This window comes from Marmota monax, unplaced genomic scaffold (genome assembly GCF_021218885.2).
Source record: "Marmota monax isolate L192 unplaced genomic scaffold, Marmota_monax_Labrador192_F-V1.1 WCK01_AAM20220418_F8-fsc00031, whole genome shotgun sequence".
Lineage (NCBI taxonomy): Eukaryota > Metazoa > Chordata > Mammalia > Rodentia > Sciuridae > Marmota > Marmota monax.
Genome location: NW_026695197.1, coordinates 15,264,500 through 15,281,299, shown reverse-complemented (window position 1 = coordinate 15,281,299; position 16,800 = coordinate 15,264,500). Strand labels below are relative to the sequence as shown.

At 40.9% G+C, this 16,800-nt stretch overlaps 1 protein-coding gene across 3 annotated transcripts in view; it reads right to left on the bottom strand.

The window, feature by feature from the left end:
- Positions 1-16,800, bottom strand: part of Setbp1 (SET binding protein 1) — a 353,550-nt gene that overhangs the window by 18,081 nt on the left and 318,669 nt on the right. For all 3 annotated transcript variants that reach the window (XM_046428350.2, XM_046428353.2, XM_046428352.2), the window contains exon 5: positions 11,119-11,289. In XM_046428350.2, coding sequence (XP_046284306.1) covers positions 11,119-11,289 — 171 coding nt within the window. The remainder of the gene's footprint in view (positions 1-11,118; positions 11,290-16,800) is intronic.

Below are 16,800 nucleotides of genomic sequence, written 5' to 3'. Positions count from 1 at the left end.
TCCTATACCATGTGGCTCAGATTCTAGGAAAAGTTAGTGTAAACAAACCCAAGTTACGATGCGTGGAGTAAGAGAGTGAGTCATAAACAAAACACAGACATATGCTCTCATATAAATAAGGGCCTGGATCATCAGCTTCCAAAGTCTGCTTTCCATTAATTACACAACAAAATGAACTTTCCATATGTAAAGCCCAAATCACTTCACTCTGGCAACTTGCATGAGACAAAGACCAGGATTGTGGGCATTTAGGCACAAACAAAACTGGATTTCAAAATAAGGAAAAGTCCTCTCAAAACATCTTCAGGCATGGGAGGATCCTTTGAAAGGGTGCTTCTGAGCAACAAAACTGTACCCAACCCCCAACCCCATCACCACCAGGGAGGCTGATCTGGATCCCCTGCTGGACTGATGGGGAATAGCAGGCAGGCTTTCTCTCTTTTGTTCTGAGTTCTGTCCTCTTTCTGGGATCCAGACCCACAGAGTATTCACACATTTTGCTGATAGCATCACACAGTTTAAGTTCAGTCTTTCTCTCTGTCTTTTAAACTCTCTGTTTAAAATTCATGTTTCCTGATTGTCATAGGAAAGACATCTGATACCTCTTAGTTTAAAGAGGCATCATGAAAACATAATTCCTGGACAAGATGAATTCTTCAATCATTGAGAAACTCTAAGACAGTTAGGAAGACTCTGACCTGTTTCCTTGCATCTCCTTTCCAAAGTATACTTCATAAAACAGAAGAAGAGACTTAGTTCAAAGGATACTAAAAGAAGAGGTAAACTTTAGGCATCTTGGGTGGGGGAGAAGGGAGAAAAATGGCTTTTTCTCTTTGCTAATAGAGATGGGTGGTTTTCATTCAATTACTCAATGATTATTTCCATCACATCCATGCTTTGTACCATTTCTTAGACCATATAAGGTGAGTGGTATGCATCCTACATGCGCTCAAATGAAACTAAAGAAAAAGAGAAGGAACTATCATTTTTGGAGGACTTACAATGCAGGCTGCAGTGTTTCACATGTGATAACAACCACTTGAGACCTCTGCATCCCTGTTGTACTGAGATGATCACAGAGACCTCAGAGGTTAAGTAATTTCCCCAAGGGCACATACCTTTGAAGCCACCACTCCACAATTCAAGCAAGGGCTACCCTGTTTCAAAGCTAGTTGCATATTTTATAGGAAAGAGGCAGAAGAAAGGGAGCTAGACAAAGAGTGAGCATACCAGGGGTACCCTTGTTGCTACTACTGACAGCACCAAAGAGCCAAAGCTCTCTCAATTTCACAATCTCAAAGGACTTTCCCAACCCCCAAATTCTATAACTGAATAACAGAAAGCATTACTACAAATCACACATGCTATTCCTACTAGACTAAGTAAGTGCTCCTACTCATTGTTTTGATCCAGGTCAAATGCCTTTGGTGACTCCCTATAGGGAGCATAGTCAATATAGCTAGCTCATGATGAATATGCAATTACTCCCAAATCTGAAGAACATTCCAAATAGAAAACATTTCTGGTTCCAAGCATTTTGAACAGGGGAGGGTCAATCAGTCTACTGAGGGAAGTGGGTCAGGATGATAGCCTAGTCCACTGTGAGGGAGGAAGGACATGATAAAGCTAAGAGAGTACATCCCCTCTAATGGGAAAATGTTATTTCACTCCAGCCATTTGTTGTCAGATAAGATTCTGAGTTCAAAAATGCCATTCACTCCAGCCATTTGTTGTCAGATAAGATTCTGAGTTCAAAAATGCCAGAAAGTCTGTGTTTCAAAAAGCCAGAAATCTTGATTATTATGTAAATCTTGTGATATTTACAGCTGCTAATTAATTTTTAAAATTATAATCCTCTGCAGGACAATCAAAACACCACTGTAGATGGATATTGGCTCATGGCCATCATTTTGCTCTATCACTACCCATCAGGGATGGCCACCAGGCTTTAGTCTAGAATTTCAGACTTTGTGTCTGATCCTAAATTTCTCTTCAGCATCGTTTGCCATAATTTCCCCACAGATAGGACTAAAAACTGATACAAAACAGGTGAAAACTAAGCTATGTCAGAAATGTTGTAGACCGGTCCTCCGGGCTTCTGTCTGCTTATCTAGTTCAGCCCATTCTTAGCCGACCATCTTCACTCCTTTCTTCCCAGGACATCTTGCTGTCTCAGAACTCCCCTAATTGGAAATTAATGACCAATAAATGGCTGAATGGTAGCTGTCAGTTTGTCAGCTTGTTACTCAAAATATTCATTTAAAAATATGACTTGGTCATCTCATGTTCTGGAGCCAGGTCTTTTCAAGGGAGTGAGAGCATCCCCAGAGGGAAGGGCTGATCTTACACCTACATATGTCACTCAGGATTGAGTGCAGCGGGACAGGTGCTTTAAAAATTGACAATCGATAACAAAAATTTTTGGAAACAAATATTTAACGGTTTGCATACTTAACCACGTTGGAGTAAGATGAGCTAAATGTAGTAACTAAAATCCCTAAGAATAGGCAGCTTGGCCTATGCCCTGTGATAAGGATATATGGACAGGGAGTGAGGACATAGAGGATGCTATGATCTGACTCATAATATGACAAAATTATGACTTCACATGATTAAATCATGACTTGCCGTGACTTAATATTTGACATGAGCAGGGCCCTTAAGTTTTGAATATGTGATGGGAGTTTTCACCTTCATTTCTTTCATATTCCTGCTTAAAAGGCAGACTTTATTCTCCCCCTTTCACTGATGAGGAAAGAGGGACTGAGAAAGTCTCCCTAAGACTCAGGGACTTATTTAGGAAATACTGGGTATCAGAACTCCATGATGACCCTGATCCTGAGTTCCAAACCCGTTTCTACTCTCCCATGCTGTGGTGGCTGAAAGAGCCCATGTTTCTAATTCCTGATCAAGTAATATTTGTAACCTCTCTGGGCTTGATTTTCTCATAGGCAACATGAAGTGGTTGGCAAAGCTCCCTTCTAGTATATTCCAGGTCAGTCTTGTTTAGTCTACTCCAGTGGAAGCAACAGAAGGAGGCCCCCAGGGAAGATGGGCTAGGATTACTCCAGCACCTCCCAGTGGTAGGAGGGAGGGCAGAAGGGTAAGTGATCTCGTCTGTCTGTCTGTTTGTCTCTCTCTGGGTATGACAGTCTTATGATCCTTACTCTGGTCTCTCCCTGCCTCCTTTCTCCCTAAGCCTCTTGCTGACTGTCTGCTCTTAGACTTGACTGCAGGCTGCCTGGACCACTCAAGATCATACTTAATGACAGTCATTACACAGTTCTTCCACAATGCCTGAGGCGACTTCTCCAGCAATGAGCAGGAAAGACTTTGCCTCAGTCTCAACAGCTGGGCTCACCCTACCAACTTCACTGGAACCAAGAAGTTTTTCAAAAACTCTCCCATTAATTACAGGAAACCCAAAGCCCGGTGCCCCTTCTCATTAACATAGCTGCTTTCAGTTGCCACTAAATTATCTCGCCACCATTAAACCAACAATTTAATTAGATTTCTGGAAATGGAAAGAGCCGGGGAACAAGGCAGGCACCGAACTTTCATCTCAAGACTGATCATAAAATATGTGCGCTCTCTCCTTCTCAGCGACATAAAATCTGCCCGTGGAAGAGCCTCTTTTCATTCTCTCCCCATTTATAAAGAAGAGCTTGAATATTTGATTTAAAATGAGTATCTTAATAGAAATCGCTTCACGTATGGGAGGTTTTCTTTCTGGCATTTCGCTGAGTGTGGTGCGCTCATTACAATAATCGCACCTGACCCCCCCTGCGACTAGTGCCTCACAGCCAAGCCTCCCACTGGGCTTCAATGGAGGTGTGAATGATACTATCACTGGGAAGAAGATAAAATGTATTATTATCATTATTCTATTTTTAAGTCTGACTGTGGCATGAGGTGGTTGGGAGCATCATCTGTATGAAGCATTCAGAGAAGATAAATTGAGTTAAACATCTCACAGACACAGCACTTTCGAACCTGTCATTAAACCTGTCTTATGGAAAAAAAAAATCAAAGCTCTAGAGAGGAAATCATTAGCTAAATTAAGTCCAGGTGTGTTTATTGAGTATGTACTATGCTCCCAGTTCTGCACAAGGTTCTTGTCACCAAAATAGGACTGTGAATTGCTCAATAGCAGCATTCTTGGGTTTTATTTCCCTTATCTTTACTCCTTTTGTTCTAAGGGTCTAAGAATCCATGGGATGCCCAACTCATCGAATGAGACAAAATCTGAATTGGAAATGGTCACTGCCTAGGGAAGCCAATATTCCAGCCACAGTGGAAGACCATCACATAAAATAATTCAAGTACAGCATAGGGCAATGTAATCTCCAGTTCTTCACTGAGTAGCTAGCTCATCCTGAAAATTCCATAAACCTGAGTAAAGGTGGACATCTAGTGTGTACATTCTCCAGCTCTTCTCTGAAAAAAAAAATACACTCTTGTATTGTACATACAATGTCTTGTGGGCTGACTCTTTACCCCAAAATAATTTTCCCTGAAGATGCTCTGGGGGATTAACCTGGGACAGGGCTGCCATTGTTGAACAAGGAGACTGGAGGGCCCTTCCTGGTTGCACCCTTGGCTAAGCATCCTGGGGATGGTTTGTTTCTGGTGCTGATATGGAAAATAAAAGGAAATCGTTGTCTCTCTACTCTAATGAATATAACATTAGAGTGAATATTGGCATCTACCAAATTGTTGTGCAGGAAGCAGTTGTTACACAATGCATTTTGATCTATATTTAATGATTATTTGTTGTTTGCCAACTCAGTGCTAGGGATTGGAGTTTCCAAGTTAACTAAGGTATGACTGGAGAGAGGATGATTCTCCAGCCTGGTGTAAGACATAGGAGTAGGCACAGACACAGACACGCTGTACTATGCAGTGCACCATGATGGCACTGAGACTGTGGTACCAAATTGACCTTGGAACAGTTCTTAAAGTCAGTGTCTTAGAATCAAAGACATATATATATGTATATATATATATATATATGCTGAGATTTGAAGACCAAGCATGAATTAGATAATCAAATGGCATGGAGGGTAAGTATAGAAGAGAAAAAAATTCCAGACAGGAAGCAGATAATAACAATAACAGTAATAATATCAGCAGCAATAATAACTCCCATTGGCTGAGCTCTTGCTATACATGGGAAGCTACTTTTCTAAGTGTTATTCCACATGTTCTCCACCATAGTCCTCTACCGTGGGTGGTACTTTCTCCTCATTGTACAGACATGAACATGGAAGTCTGAGATCACCAAGGTGTAGATGCAGGCAATCTGAAGCACATTCAACTGGAGCATTCCAAGGTGTATAAGAAAAACAAGCCCAAACTTAGCAACAAGGAAAGTGAAGGGTGCATATCCTTTTACTCCACCATGACGTCTGCCTGAGGACTGTTAATTATTTAGGGAGATGTGAGCGCTTGCACTTGCTATTTGCTACAGACTCAAAGGCCAGAACCTGTTAGTCTCTATATTAACTTGGAGTTTTTTTCCCAGGAAAATAATTTATTTTTTTTCTGGTAGGAAAGATGAGCATAGAGGTTATGTGTTTATCGCTTAGTAGGATGTTAACTGAACAATCTTACTCAACATGTTTTCTCCAATGCCTCCCTTTCTCTGATGCCCATTCCTCTAATTCTGTTTTGGACCAACTTTACCAGCTTGCTTTTTTCCTTGTTAAAGAGCTGCATGAAGCTTTGATATGGATCCTTTGAAAATCATGCTCTGGCAATGGAGATCCCAAGGAGTGCTGAGCTGGCCAGGATTTCCAAGATGAGGCCCAGTGGAAAGCAGAGGCCAGAAGTTGATGCTTCTCTGGAATGATATAGCTTTGGGCCACAGAAATGGCTCTGGTGATTTAGGATATCCAGATTAAATCAGAAAAGAGTTCACGTACTCCTTTTGGGATAAAAATAACAATAATTATGGTGGTCTTTCAGAAAGGCTTTGGTGTGATGGACCCTCAGGAAGCACAGCAGCTTCCGCCCTTGCTGGGCACTCTAGTGGCCCAGAGAGAAGAGAGAGCAGTTGCTCTGGGCCTGACACTTCTAGCAGAGCTTTCTGGACACAGACTTATTTTCTGATGCTCCAATATGCATCTATGGGTAGGGTACTTTTCAGGCAATTTGAATGATTGTTTTAAAATTAAGCTTTATTTTCTCTGGATCTTTTCAGGTTTTGTACTGTATATTTTAATCAATTAGTCTAGGTTCATAGGAATTTATTTCACAATTTGAAGATTTCTTCAATATATACATTTGTACCCCTGGGATGTTTCAAATCCTATTAAATTTTACTTTCATTTTCTCTGGTTCTTTTGAAAGACAAGACATTGGCTGAATTGGCTTGTTATTTTGGTTAGGAATGTTAGGCCATGATTCCACCCAAATTCAAAAACACAAGTGAAAAAAATAATTGTTCAATTCTTGAATTCCTAGTCATTGCTTTCTTGCACCCAGAGACTGTTTTGCTATTCGGGACCCTCCTCACAGATGGAAGATGATGGAGAGAAGAACCAGGCATCATAAAATTGGGTGCCAGACACAATTTACATCATCATTGTTTTCCAGCTATTGGCACATTGGACTTCATTAGGATGCCATTAGAATTAAGAACTCACGCTATTATTTGAAAAGGTAATTAATCTTTAATGTTTAATGTAATCTTGATTACAGGTATAGTTGATGTTGATTGGGCTAAAAGTTTGGTTAATAATCAGTTTACCTAATAATATCAGTCTCAGTCATGAGAAGCAAAAATGCCTACAGATTTAATAGACTTGTGAAGCTTAAATACATTCATTTACTTATGGTATTTTAGAACAAGGTAAATTACATAGTCTTGGAGAGTAGTGGATTCTCCTCAAGATAAAACTTATAGAAACTGAGAATTGTGCTCAGTCTACCTTGTTCTGTCAGAGTTACACCTTGAGTATTAGAGATTCATTAACAGCATCCTGAATACATGTCTTTTTTTTGTTACTGTTCTTGGACTAAAGATGAGAGAATAATATGGGGGGGCGGAGAGAGAGAGAGAGCGAGAGTGCAAAAAGGATATATTGGATTTCCCATCACTCCTTATCTAGACCTTTAGATGCAAAAATCATAATAGTTTTTGTTTCCTGATGTTTTACTGAGTTCTTACTACAATTTGGATTATACCTATTAACACAGTTTCATCTTAAATACAAGGGAAAAAGAAAAACACATGCCTCAGAGAAAAGTCATAAATTCTCTATACATTGCATGACCTCTCTGAGAAGTTAGTTCAATATGCAGAAGACAAGAAAAATTAGCCTGACTTATTCTGGTATGGATTATCTAATATGTTTATAAAATCATTATTGGGCAAGTGTTACAGAAGTTGTTTCAAATTATGCATCACTTTGAACAAACTTTATTGAAGCTTTTACTGCATTAGCCCTAATTACTTACAATAATGATGTGGTGCTCCCCTGAATCAGACCTCCTTTCCCGTGCGAGGGGATTGCAGCCGATCAATAGCCATTGAGCAGTTTGATCATGCACGCTGACCTGCTGGAGCACTGGTGGCAGCCACTGCCATCCCTACCTCTCCCTTCCCAGTCTCCCAGTAGCTCATGAACTGACATGTTTTCAGTGGCCACACTCTCCTGTGTCTTCGCTGTCCCTCCAACAAATCAATAACTTCACAATCAGTATGCATCTCAGACTCTGAGAAACAAAAAAAAGTGCCTTAAAAATACTCACGGGAGGGGTGGTCCCTGGTTCATGCGTATGTCCATGTGTTCCTCCTGCACTTAAGCTAGGACAGACTTTTAAACCTTTTACCCACACTCACTCATTTCTCTCATATCATAGATTTATAAAACAAGGTGAGAAATGTTCCTTTTTTAAAAAAAAACAACTACAGATCAATTATTTGGCAAGTATCTACCAACAACCTATAATGTGCCTGTCAATTGTTTTCTGTTTGATTGTTAAGTACTTTCAAGATTGAGCATGTCTTTTTCCGACATCTCCCATCTTGCTCATACTGGAGAGGCACACAGCTCCTGTTCTCCATTATTCATTTTATGCAGTGATTATTTATTGAGTATCTACTATACGTCAGGAACTGTGCTAGGTCATTTAGCATTCATCATTTTTTTAAAAAGAATTTCTAGTTAATTAGATTATTTCAATATCTTCTTATCTCTCAGTGATTTCTTGAATTAATTTTGCTTTGTTTACCACTTAGTCTAACTTTTATTTCTTTTTTTTTCTACTTCTTCAGAACTATACTATAGAAATGACTATCTGTTAGGAAATAGGCTATCAATAAATTGATTTCTGCATAAAGCCAGAAGATGATGACAGGCACTCTAAAGAAAACAAAAATCAAGCGAGGGGTCTCATCAGAAATAGATATGACTATGGCACCCAATTAAATGAAATCAAATGCAAAACTTGGTTTTGGTGAGCACAATCTACTCCATTAGACTATTCTCCAAAGAAGTCGAGGTTCATAGTTAGAAACAAATCTGCTTTTGCTCATGTTGAGCCTATGACAGAAGTGGGGTTCCATTGTAATCAACCAGTAAATCAGAAAAAATTGGGTTCCCATCCAATAGTATGACCTCAGGCAAATCTGTGCATCTCAGGAGGTATCTGTCTCTTCATGTGTGAAACAGAGCATTGGACACAAGCCCAGCTAGTGTGTTCCCAACTCTCTCAGGTTTGTGGGAAACCATTTATCTGTGGGGAGTGAAATCTCAGGAAGGACTGGCTTCCAGCACCTGGGGAGATCTCTGGCTTGTTTCCCCCCAAAAGTTCTGCTCGGCAGCCTGAGATCCGGAAATGAACCAAATCTGTACAATTCTCATGAGGGTCTCATTTTTAGTATTGCCAAAACTAAACAGCCTGTTCCCGCATCCTGAAACAGGAGAGTTTTGGCTTAGCTCTGATTACAGGAGAGGCAGGTTTAAAAGTCTAATACCCACCCGTTTCTTTCTCCTGCTCGGCATATGTGTCCATTACTGGGTACAAGCGTATATAAGCATGTCATCTAAGAATGGTGTCACTCACACTGAGTGGAAAGACTGCAGGGTAGAAAACTGGGGACCACTTATCTTTGTCCCCCAGAAAATATTTATGTTTGGCCCACAAAGGCAGAACAGGCTGATTTCTGACTCCATAAAGGCAGGTGTTGCATGCTTAACTGACAAGGTTGAATAAAAAATTAGCAGGGTCGGTAGTGAAGTCCACAGATCAAATCTTTTACTTTAGCTAAGTGATGTCTTCCCAGAGTTTCAGTCCTGACACCAGTTTCCCCTTCCAGAAGTCTGCCCACATGCTTCCCTCTTCCCTTTCACAAAAGTGCCACTGTTCCATCAAGACTCGGGGGCGGCCCTCCCCCATTCCTTTCTGACTTTCCTTTCTTTGATATCTTATTCTCCTTGTTGACATCATTTACCTGCCATTTCTACCAAAAAAAAAACCCAAAAAACAAAAAACAACAACAACAACAAAAAAAAAAACAACTTTCACACCCAATATGTGAAAGGCACAAAGGTTCACGATCCCATTCCTTTAAAGCAAGATATTTTTCAAATGAACGGAGAGAATCCTGTGTCCATAATAAGTTCAAAAGCTAGTCCCAGAAAAACAAGTCATGTGATCAAATAAGATTGTGGAATTCTGTGCCTCCCCTCCCAGGGCCTAACAATGAGAACAGGTCACTCAAACACCCAGAAAAGTCTTGCAGGAAGGAAGGCAGCATTACCTACACTCGCTTCACACACACACACACACACACACACACACACACACACTAATAAACTAAATAACATTTCACAAGAACATCTGCCAATATTTTGCTGAACTCAATTTAGGAAGTGTCCTTCCAAGTATTTCTTTCTATTATTTTAATTGTGCTCATTTTCTGGTTACTAGTGATTTCCACGAAGGAGGTGGGAATACAGACAAGTTCTCTGCCTAAAGCCACCTGCTGAATGAGAAGATGAGTTTGGAGTGAATATCAATAATGAGTTTCCTCTTGGGTTTCTGATCATGACAGGCATTTCTAAATGCTGTAGCAGGCTTACCACATTTATTTATTTATTCAGCAGATATCAATGGAAGGTGCCTTCCTTCTGCTTTTCATAAAGAGAGGAAGAATCTAATCATGGACCCTGCCTCTTACTTGTGTACAACTTTGTTACAGGGAAGAAGCTAAACAGGGGGCCTTTTCTTATGTTGTCTGTCAGAAGATAATAAGGGCACAGGAGAGACAATGGTCACTAAAGGTGTTTGTAGAGTCATGCCAGCTGAGCCTTGAAGAGCTACAGGATGTAAGCGAGAAGCAAGAGTGTCCCCAAGTACAAGTGTTAAGTCACACCAAGGCCCGTGCACCTGGTGGCAGAGGTGAGATTGGCAAAGCGAGGTTGGCACAGGGGCTGGGGGAGATGGTGGTGTGGGGTGTAGAACAGGGCGGGGGTGGAAGGGGTCAGGCTGCAGAGAACTAAGGATATCTGAATAAGGAATTCAACTACTGTTAAGGATTCTGGAAATGATAGAGGAGTTGGTGAAATTGTGGGGTGGAATGTAGCAAGGCTTCACGTAAACTCTGTGACTGCCATTTTTCAACAGTGATGAGCATACAGGGTGATGAAATGCAGGGTGGGAGAATATAGGCTTTGGAATCCTGACTGTCCCCAGGTTGCTGGGGCAAGTGCCTTTCCTTTTAGCTTCCTCTTGTGAAGATGAGGATAGAAATAAGAGTTCTTTGCAAGATCTGTGAATAATGTGCATAAGGCCTTTGATGCAGAGACTAATAATTAATAAGGCTAATAAAGAGGAATGAATATTGTTATCATATAGTTGGTCCTCACTGGACCAGTACTAGAATAAACTGGAAAGTTGTAGAGAGCGTCCCTACCTCCAGGCTCCATGTTTAATCTGCTTTTCTTCTTCCCATGAGCAAAACCCAGTGCTGAGCTGCTCCCTTGCTCAGCGTCCATGGGAGTTGGCTCAATAGAGAACTCTTACCTGCACTCAACAGGTCACTCCTAGTGGGACTGCTCCTCCCCCATCTTCATGGTGGCGAACCCCAAACACTTGAAAACTACTCACCTGCATCTGATGTTGCTGCGGATGCGGCGAGGAGAGACAACATCGGGGTGGATGGAATTGCAACACTGTCAACTACAGCTGGCTTCTTCCTGGTCATCCCGGTGGACGCTGAGCCCTCGTTCTTACTATGCACTGTCGTCTGGTCCACTTTTAAGTGGGGACTTGGCATCCCTAAAAAACAACCCAAAACCTGCCGTTGATTTAAAGGAACAGGATGACGAACAACATAAAATCTAAATATGATCCTGGGAAATAGTACAATGATTTGAACTCCTTCTGGTACCAAAAAAATGACATTTTAGAAAATTTGAAGGAAAAGAAATAGCCATAACCATGACTGGCTTTGTGGCTGAGGTTAGGAGTGATGTCATTCCAGGTTGGCTGCCTGGAAGTGGGGGCCGGGCACAGGCCTAGTGAAAGAGGATATGCATCAGGCCCCCATTAGCCTTTGGAAGATCAAGCAATCCATCTTTACAAAGAGGCTGCTCATCGCAGCTGGGTAGATGAGACTAAATGAGAAGGAAAAGCTGTGGTGCAGGTGCACACAAGTTCATGTATCATTCGTCCTAGGTGCTCGGAAGGTTCTTAGGCTGCAGAAAACAGTGTGGGGAGAGGGGAGGCAAGGGTTGGCAGAGCTTATTTTAGATCAGCAAGGAGAGCACATGGGAGAATGGGCAGGATCCAGAGGGAATCATCCTGGGTGCCCTGGACCGATGAATGGATGAAGAAAAATGGTATATATATTTATATACTCAATGAAATATTATTCATCCATCTAGAAGAATAAAATCTTGTCATTTGCATCAAGATGAGTTTATGGAACTGGAGGAGTTTATGTTAAGTGAAATAATTCAGACACAGATCTGAATGTAGAATAATAATCACTAGAGAATGGGAAGGGGGGACGATGGCTAAAAGGAGGCTGTATTCAAGCAGGGCACCTGTATGAATGGATCAAAATAGCACACTGAATCCTATTAATATGTACAAGTAATATATGTACAAAAAAAAAAAAAAAACCCAGCCTGCTGGAGCAGGAAATGTATTGTGGAGACTGGTGCGTGTCAATAGTCACAAGGCTAAGGACATGCCAAACTGGGGGCCTTTGAAGGTTTGAGCCTAACAAGCATCCCAAGACTTGTCTTGATGATGCTGAAAAGCCTGGTAGACTCATGAGCTGTTCTGAAACTTTGTTCCTGAGCTTGAACATAGATGCTGCCACTTTTCAGTTGTGAAATCAAGAGCAAGTTACTCAACCTACAGTTATTTAAAACTACAGTTTCAAGTGTTATGTTTTTATAACTTTAAAAGTTGGAATGGGCTTTGCCTGGGCAAAGGGAAGGGAGGGTAGGGGAAGGGGCACAGGAGCAGGAAAGGTGGTGGAATGTGATGGACATCATTACTCTAGGTACATGTATGACTGCTCATATGGTGTGATGATACATCGTGTACAACCAAAGAAACGAAAAGTTGTGCTCCAATTGAGTGCAATAAATTTAAATGCATTCTGCTGTCATATATACCTAATTAGAACAAATTAATTAATTGAAGAAAACGTGGAATGGTTCCCAGCAGCTCAGGAGGCTGAGGCAGGAGGAGTGCTAGTTCAAAGCCAGCCTCAGCAACTTAGTGATGCCCTCTTAATGTGACCCTGTCTCAAAAAAAAAAAAAAAAAAAAAAAAAAAAAAAAAAAAAAAAAAAGAAAGAAAGAAAACCCCCAAACAGAAGTGGAATGGTAACAGTACTATTTTGTTGGATTTTTTGAGAGAATTCAATGAGTCAATTAATGTAAGGTGCTTAGAACAATATCTGTCACATAGTCTATACTACTTAGCCATTGTCATCATCATTATTATCACTTATATCATAATTATTATAATCCACTGCTTCCTCAGAACTAATTTTAACCAGTAAGCAAGTTTAGTTCTCTTTCCGGACATGACCAAAGTGACCCTTCACCAATGGGCAGGTATTCAGGGTCTCCTCATCTGTGGGCTACACACCACTGACAGCAGCAACAACAAACTGGGCTTTATCACGTATTTCTTGACACTTTTTTTTTTTCCAATGCAACCAACCTTTGCAGAGTACCATTATCTCACTGCCACAGTGAGATCAGCTTCACTTGGGCCTTGTGACAACCCTGTGAAGCATGTGGTGTGGATATTACTGTTTTCTCAATTTTACAGATGAGGAGAAAACATTTCTGAGAGCTTAAAGGAAAGCTGAATAAACTCATACTGTTCTTTATGTCAGAGCTGGAAGTTTCTAGAAAAATAGATGCAAAACCCAGGATCATCTTGGTCCGCCTGGCTGTACTCTGTAACACCTAATCACCACCCCAGTCTGTTGAAGCATGTTTCAGGCTGAGGACACAGACACTGTAGTATCATACCTGGAAAAGGCACTTGTAACGACCTAAGGAGAAACCCACGCTGACATTTTACTTTGCCTTCTATTAACTTCACCTCATTCCCCACCCTGGTCTCTGAAACACCCGCTTAAGATGCCACATTTAAATAGTAAAGCCATCTATGCTTTTTCTGAATTTTATATTTCATGGCTTCTTGAAGGTGAAGATAAACAAATATCAAATTCTATGACAGAAAGATTGCAAGGCACAACCATTGAGATACACAAACATGGGTAGGTGTGGTTATTTACACAAATTTGTGCATATATGCTGGTAAAATATGCAGATGTGCTAGTGGCAGGCTAGAAACAAACATCTAATATCCTTGAAGTGCATCGAGGATCATCTGTAAGGAAATGTATCCAAGCAGTGGTGGTGACTTTGAGTCCAGAGAGCTCAGGGAGGATTGGTGGGGAGAGAGTGTCCACTTTTACTCCCTAGCTTCCTTATTGTTAATATATTTTAAAAAATCTAAATATGTGCTAAACTTTATTTTTCTACTGAGAAAATACACATAGTTTGGGGGAAATCTAGAAATCTATCAGAGCATGGGCACTGGGGTAGAATGACTGATGAGCTTGAACACCTGGCTGCTAACAAATCTGATGCTGGGGAGAGCAGGCAGCAGTCTGATGACAATTCTCTGTTTTGATCTTCTGCACCACCACAGTGTGATTCCCTCTGAATAGAGGCAGGCAGATCCTCCCTGGCACCTCTAGAGCAATAGAACACAGTCCTATTGGATAACTGCTCCTTTGGAAAAACTCACTGTTAAGCCATCTCTGTACCTGTGGACACAGGTTGGGCAGGTACTTCTTTAAATGATGATATGCATGGGGAATGAAGGCAATAAAAGAATATTTAACCCTCACTTGGGAACAAATCAATTTCAAGTCATTTTAAATGTACCCATTTTCATGCAAATGTTCACAATCTAAATGAGTCTCAGTCCACATCATCTCATTAAAGTTGATCTGATGATACCTCTATTGGGCATACTTTGCTACTCAAGTGTTTGTGTTACAGAATATGTTAAACATAATAAGATGACACTTAAAACACTCTGTCATTCAGATTGTCACTATTTGGCTTTTTCAAAAACCCTTAGATAATTTAAGATTTCCCCGATTCTAGTACTGCTTGCGAGTTGTCAATTTGGGGAAACAAATTGAAGAAGGAAAAAAACAACAACAACAAAAAAAACACCAGGCCTGACTTTTTCTCAGTAATTTTTCGATTTCGAAAGGATAATGGAAACAATCCCAGAAATAACATACACGGGTGAGAGTAATAGATATTTTCAACAAAGGCTAATCTAGGAACACTTAATATTTGATGAAATGTGCCTGAGAGCAGAGGTCTGGAGAGATGGAACGGGTGACTGCTCCTTGGGAGAGGGTATGGGGCAGGTGGCCACGGGGGGTTTGTTTCCCTTCATCCCAGGTGGCATCTGATGCTCCTGGGTGTGAGGCCAAAGTGGTGGGACATCTGGAGAGTTTCTTCCCAGCATGAGCTTGGTTTCTCTCTCTCTCCATAGGAGGAAGGTTTTAGAGGCTGGAGCTTCATCACACACACACTCACACACTCACACACACACATACACAAAAGGAATCCTAATAAAGCCTTGTACTGGTTCGACCACTGAGATGTAGCTCCCCTGCTTATACTGGGGCATGAGAAAAGTCAGGGGTGACTTGGATCTGGCAAGCGATCTCTGTCTAAATTCAGGCAGCAGACTGTTTGAAGGCTCTTAGTGGAGTTCAGAGCATGCCTATGCCCCCATACAACACGTGCCACACTGAAGTTTGCATATTTGGAGGCCGGTATGTTTTTAAAGGAGGAAATAACAATGCTAATAACTTTGTGGATCCAACATCTGTTCATAATTAAGAGAAAGAGCTAAGAGGAAATAGAAGAAGTTAAACCTATATGAAACCATCCAGCTATAACCTATTGACCTCTATTGATAAATTTGTTTTTCTAAAAAGTCTTTGAAACTGTGCGGTAGCCTATCAAGGGACAGTCACTCATTTTTAAAGGTAATTTCTCATAGACCACTTATCCCCTCAAACCTCTACCTGCACACCGTGTTTGCATTAGGGACTTGATTTATGGATTCCAACTCCTGCGATGCAGAAGCTGACTTCCTGTTGCCTTGGTTACTTGGAGCTCAGTTCAAGGTTAAACTACTCCCAAATCAAAATCAGAAGCAGGCTGTATCTAGTGGCCAGGTTATTGACTGCCCCAGGATGCAAAAAGGTCAGAGACCAAAGCACTGCTTACTGCCTTAAGGTGAGTCAATAGCTTCAATATTTTGATTCTGTTTCTTCGGAAGTAGTAGTTGCTGCTCAATTACCTCTTCCCCAGGTTGCTCAAGGTCAAAGGGGTCATAGCAGAAAAGCAGGGTCTATGGTGTCTGACTTTCCCAGGATCCCTTTAATGAGCTTTGTGACCTTGGATAATAAAAACCAGCCTTCCCTTAGAGTCATTTGAACATTGCTCTAAGGTTTACAAAGCTAGTTATCTATTTTGCCTCATTCTTCATAGGGAAAAAATAAATAAAAACCCTTGTGGATGGCTACTATTTAGTCCTATTTCTTAGAGGAGAAGTTGAAGTTTCAGAAAGGTCATGTGATTTCTCTAAAATCACAATTGGTAGGAGATGGCACTATCTAAGATCCTCTGACTTGCTGCTGGGTCCTGATTCCACAGGGTTTCCTTAAAACAAGGGAGTTGATGGAATCATCCCTGGGGAATCCCACGTAATTCATCTCACAACATCCACTGCAGAGAGCAGTATATCTTGTACGTAGTATATGGTTAATATAGGCTCCTTGAATGGTTTCAATAATTTTCGAATTCTAATATTTGCAAATACATGTGCTTCCTGGTGAAACAGCCCAGACTAGCATGGGGGGAGAGGCTGATGTACCTGGGATGGTTGGTCCCTTCAATTTGCCTTGCTGATCATCTCTACAGAATACCATGGTTTGGCAAGAATTAGGGGTGAAGATATAGTGAATGGTTAGTGGTTTTTAATCTTGTAAGAGCTCTGGAATACATTATGCTATCTGTCCCTTACAGTGAGTTTTGGTAGTCAGCTCTCAAATAATTGTGGATTTCAGAAAGAATGAGTGTAGACTCATCAAAGAGCATTACACTTAAGAGTGACTTTGCCTGAATTTCATTTTTTTAACGTCCTAGAATGAAATAAAAATCATTTGACAAAAAAAATAATGATAATAATAATGGTGAGGCCAATACATCTG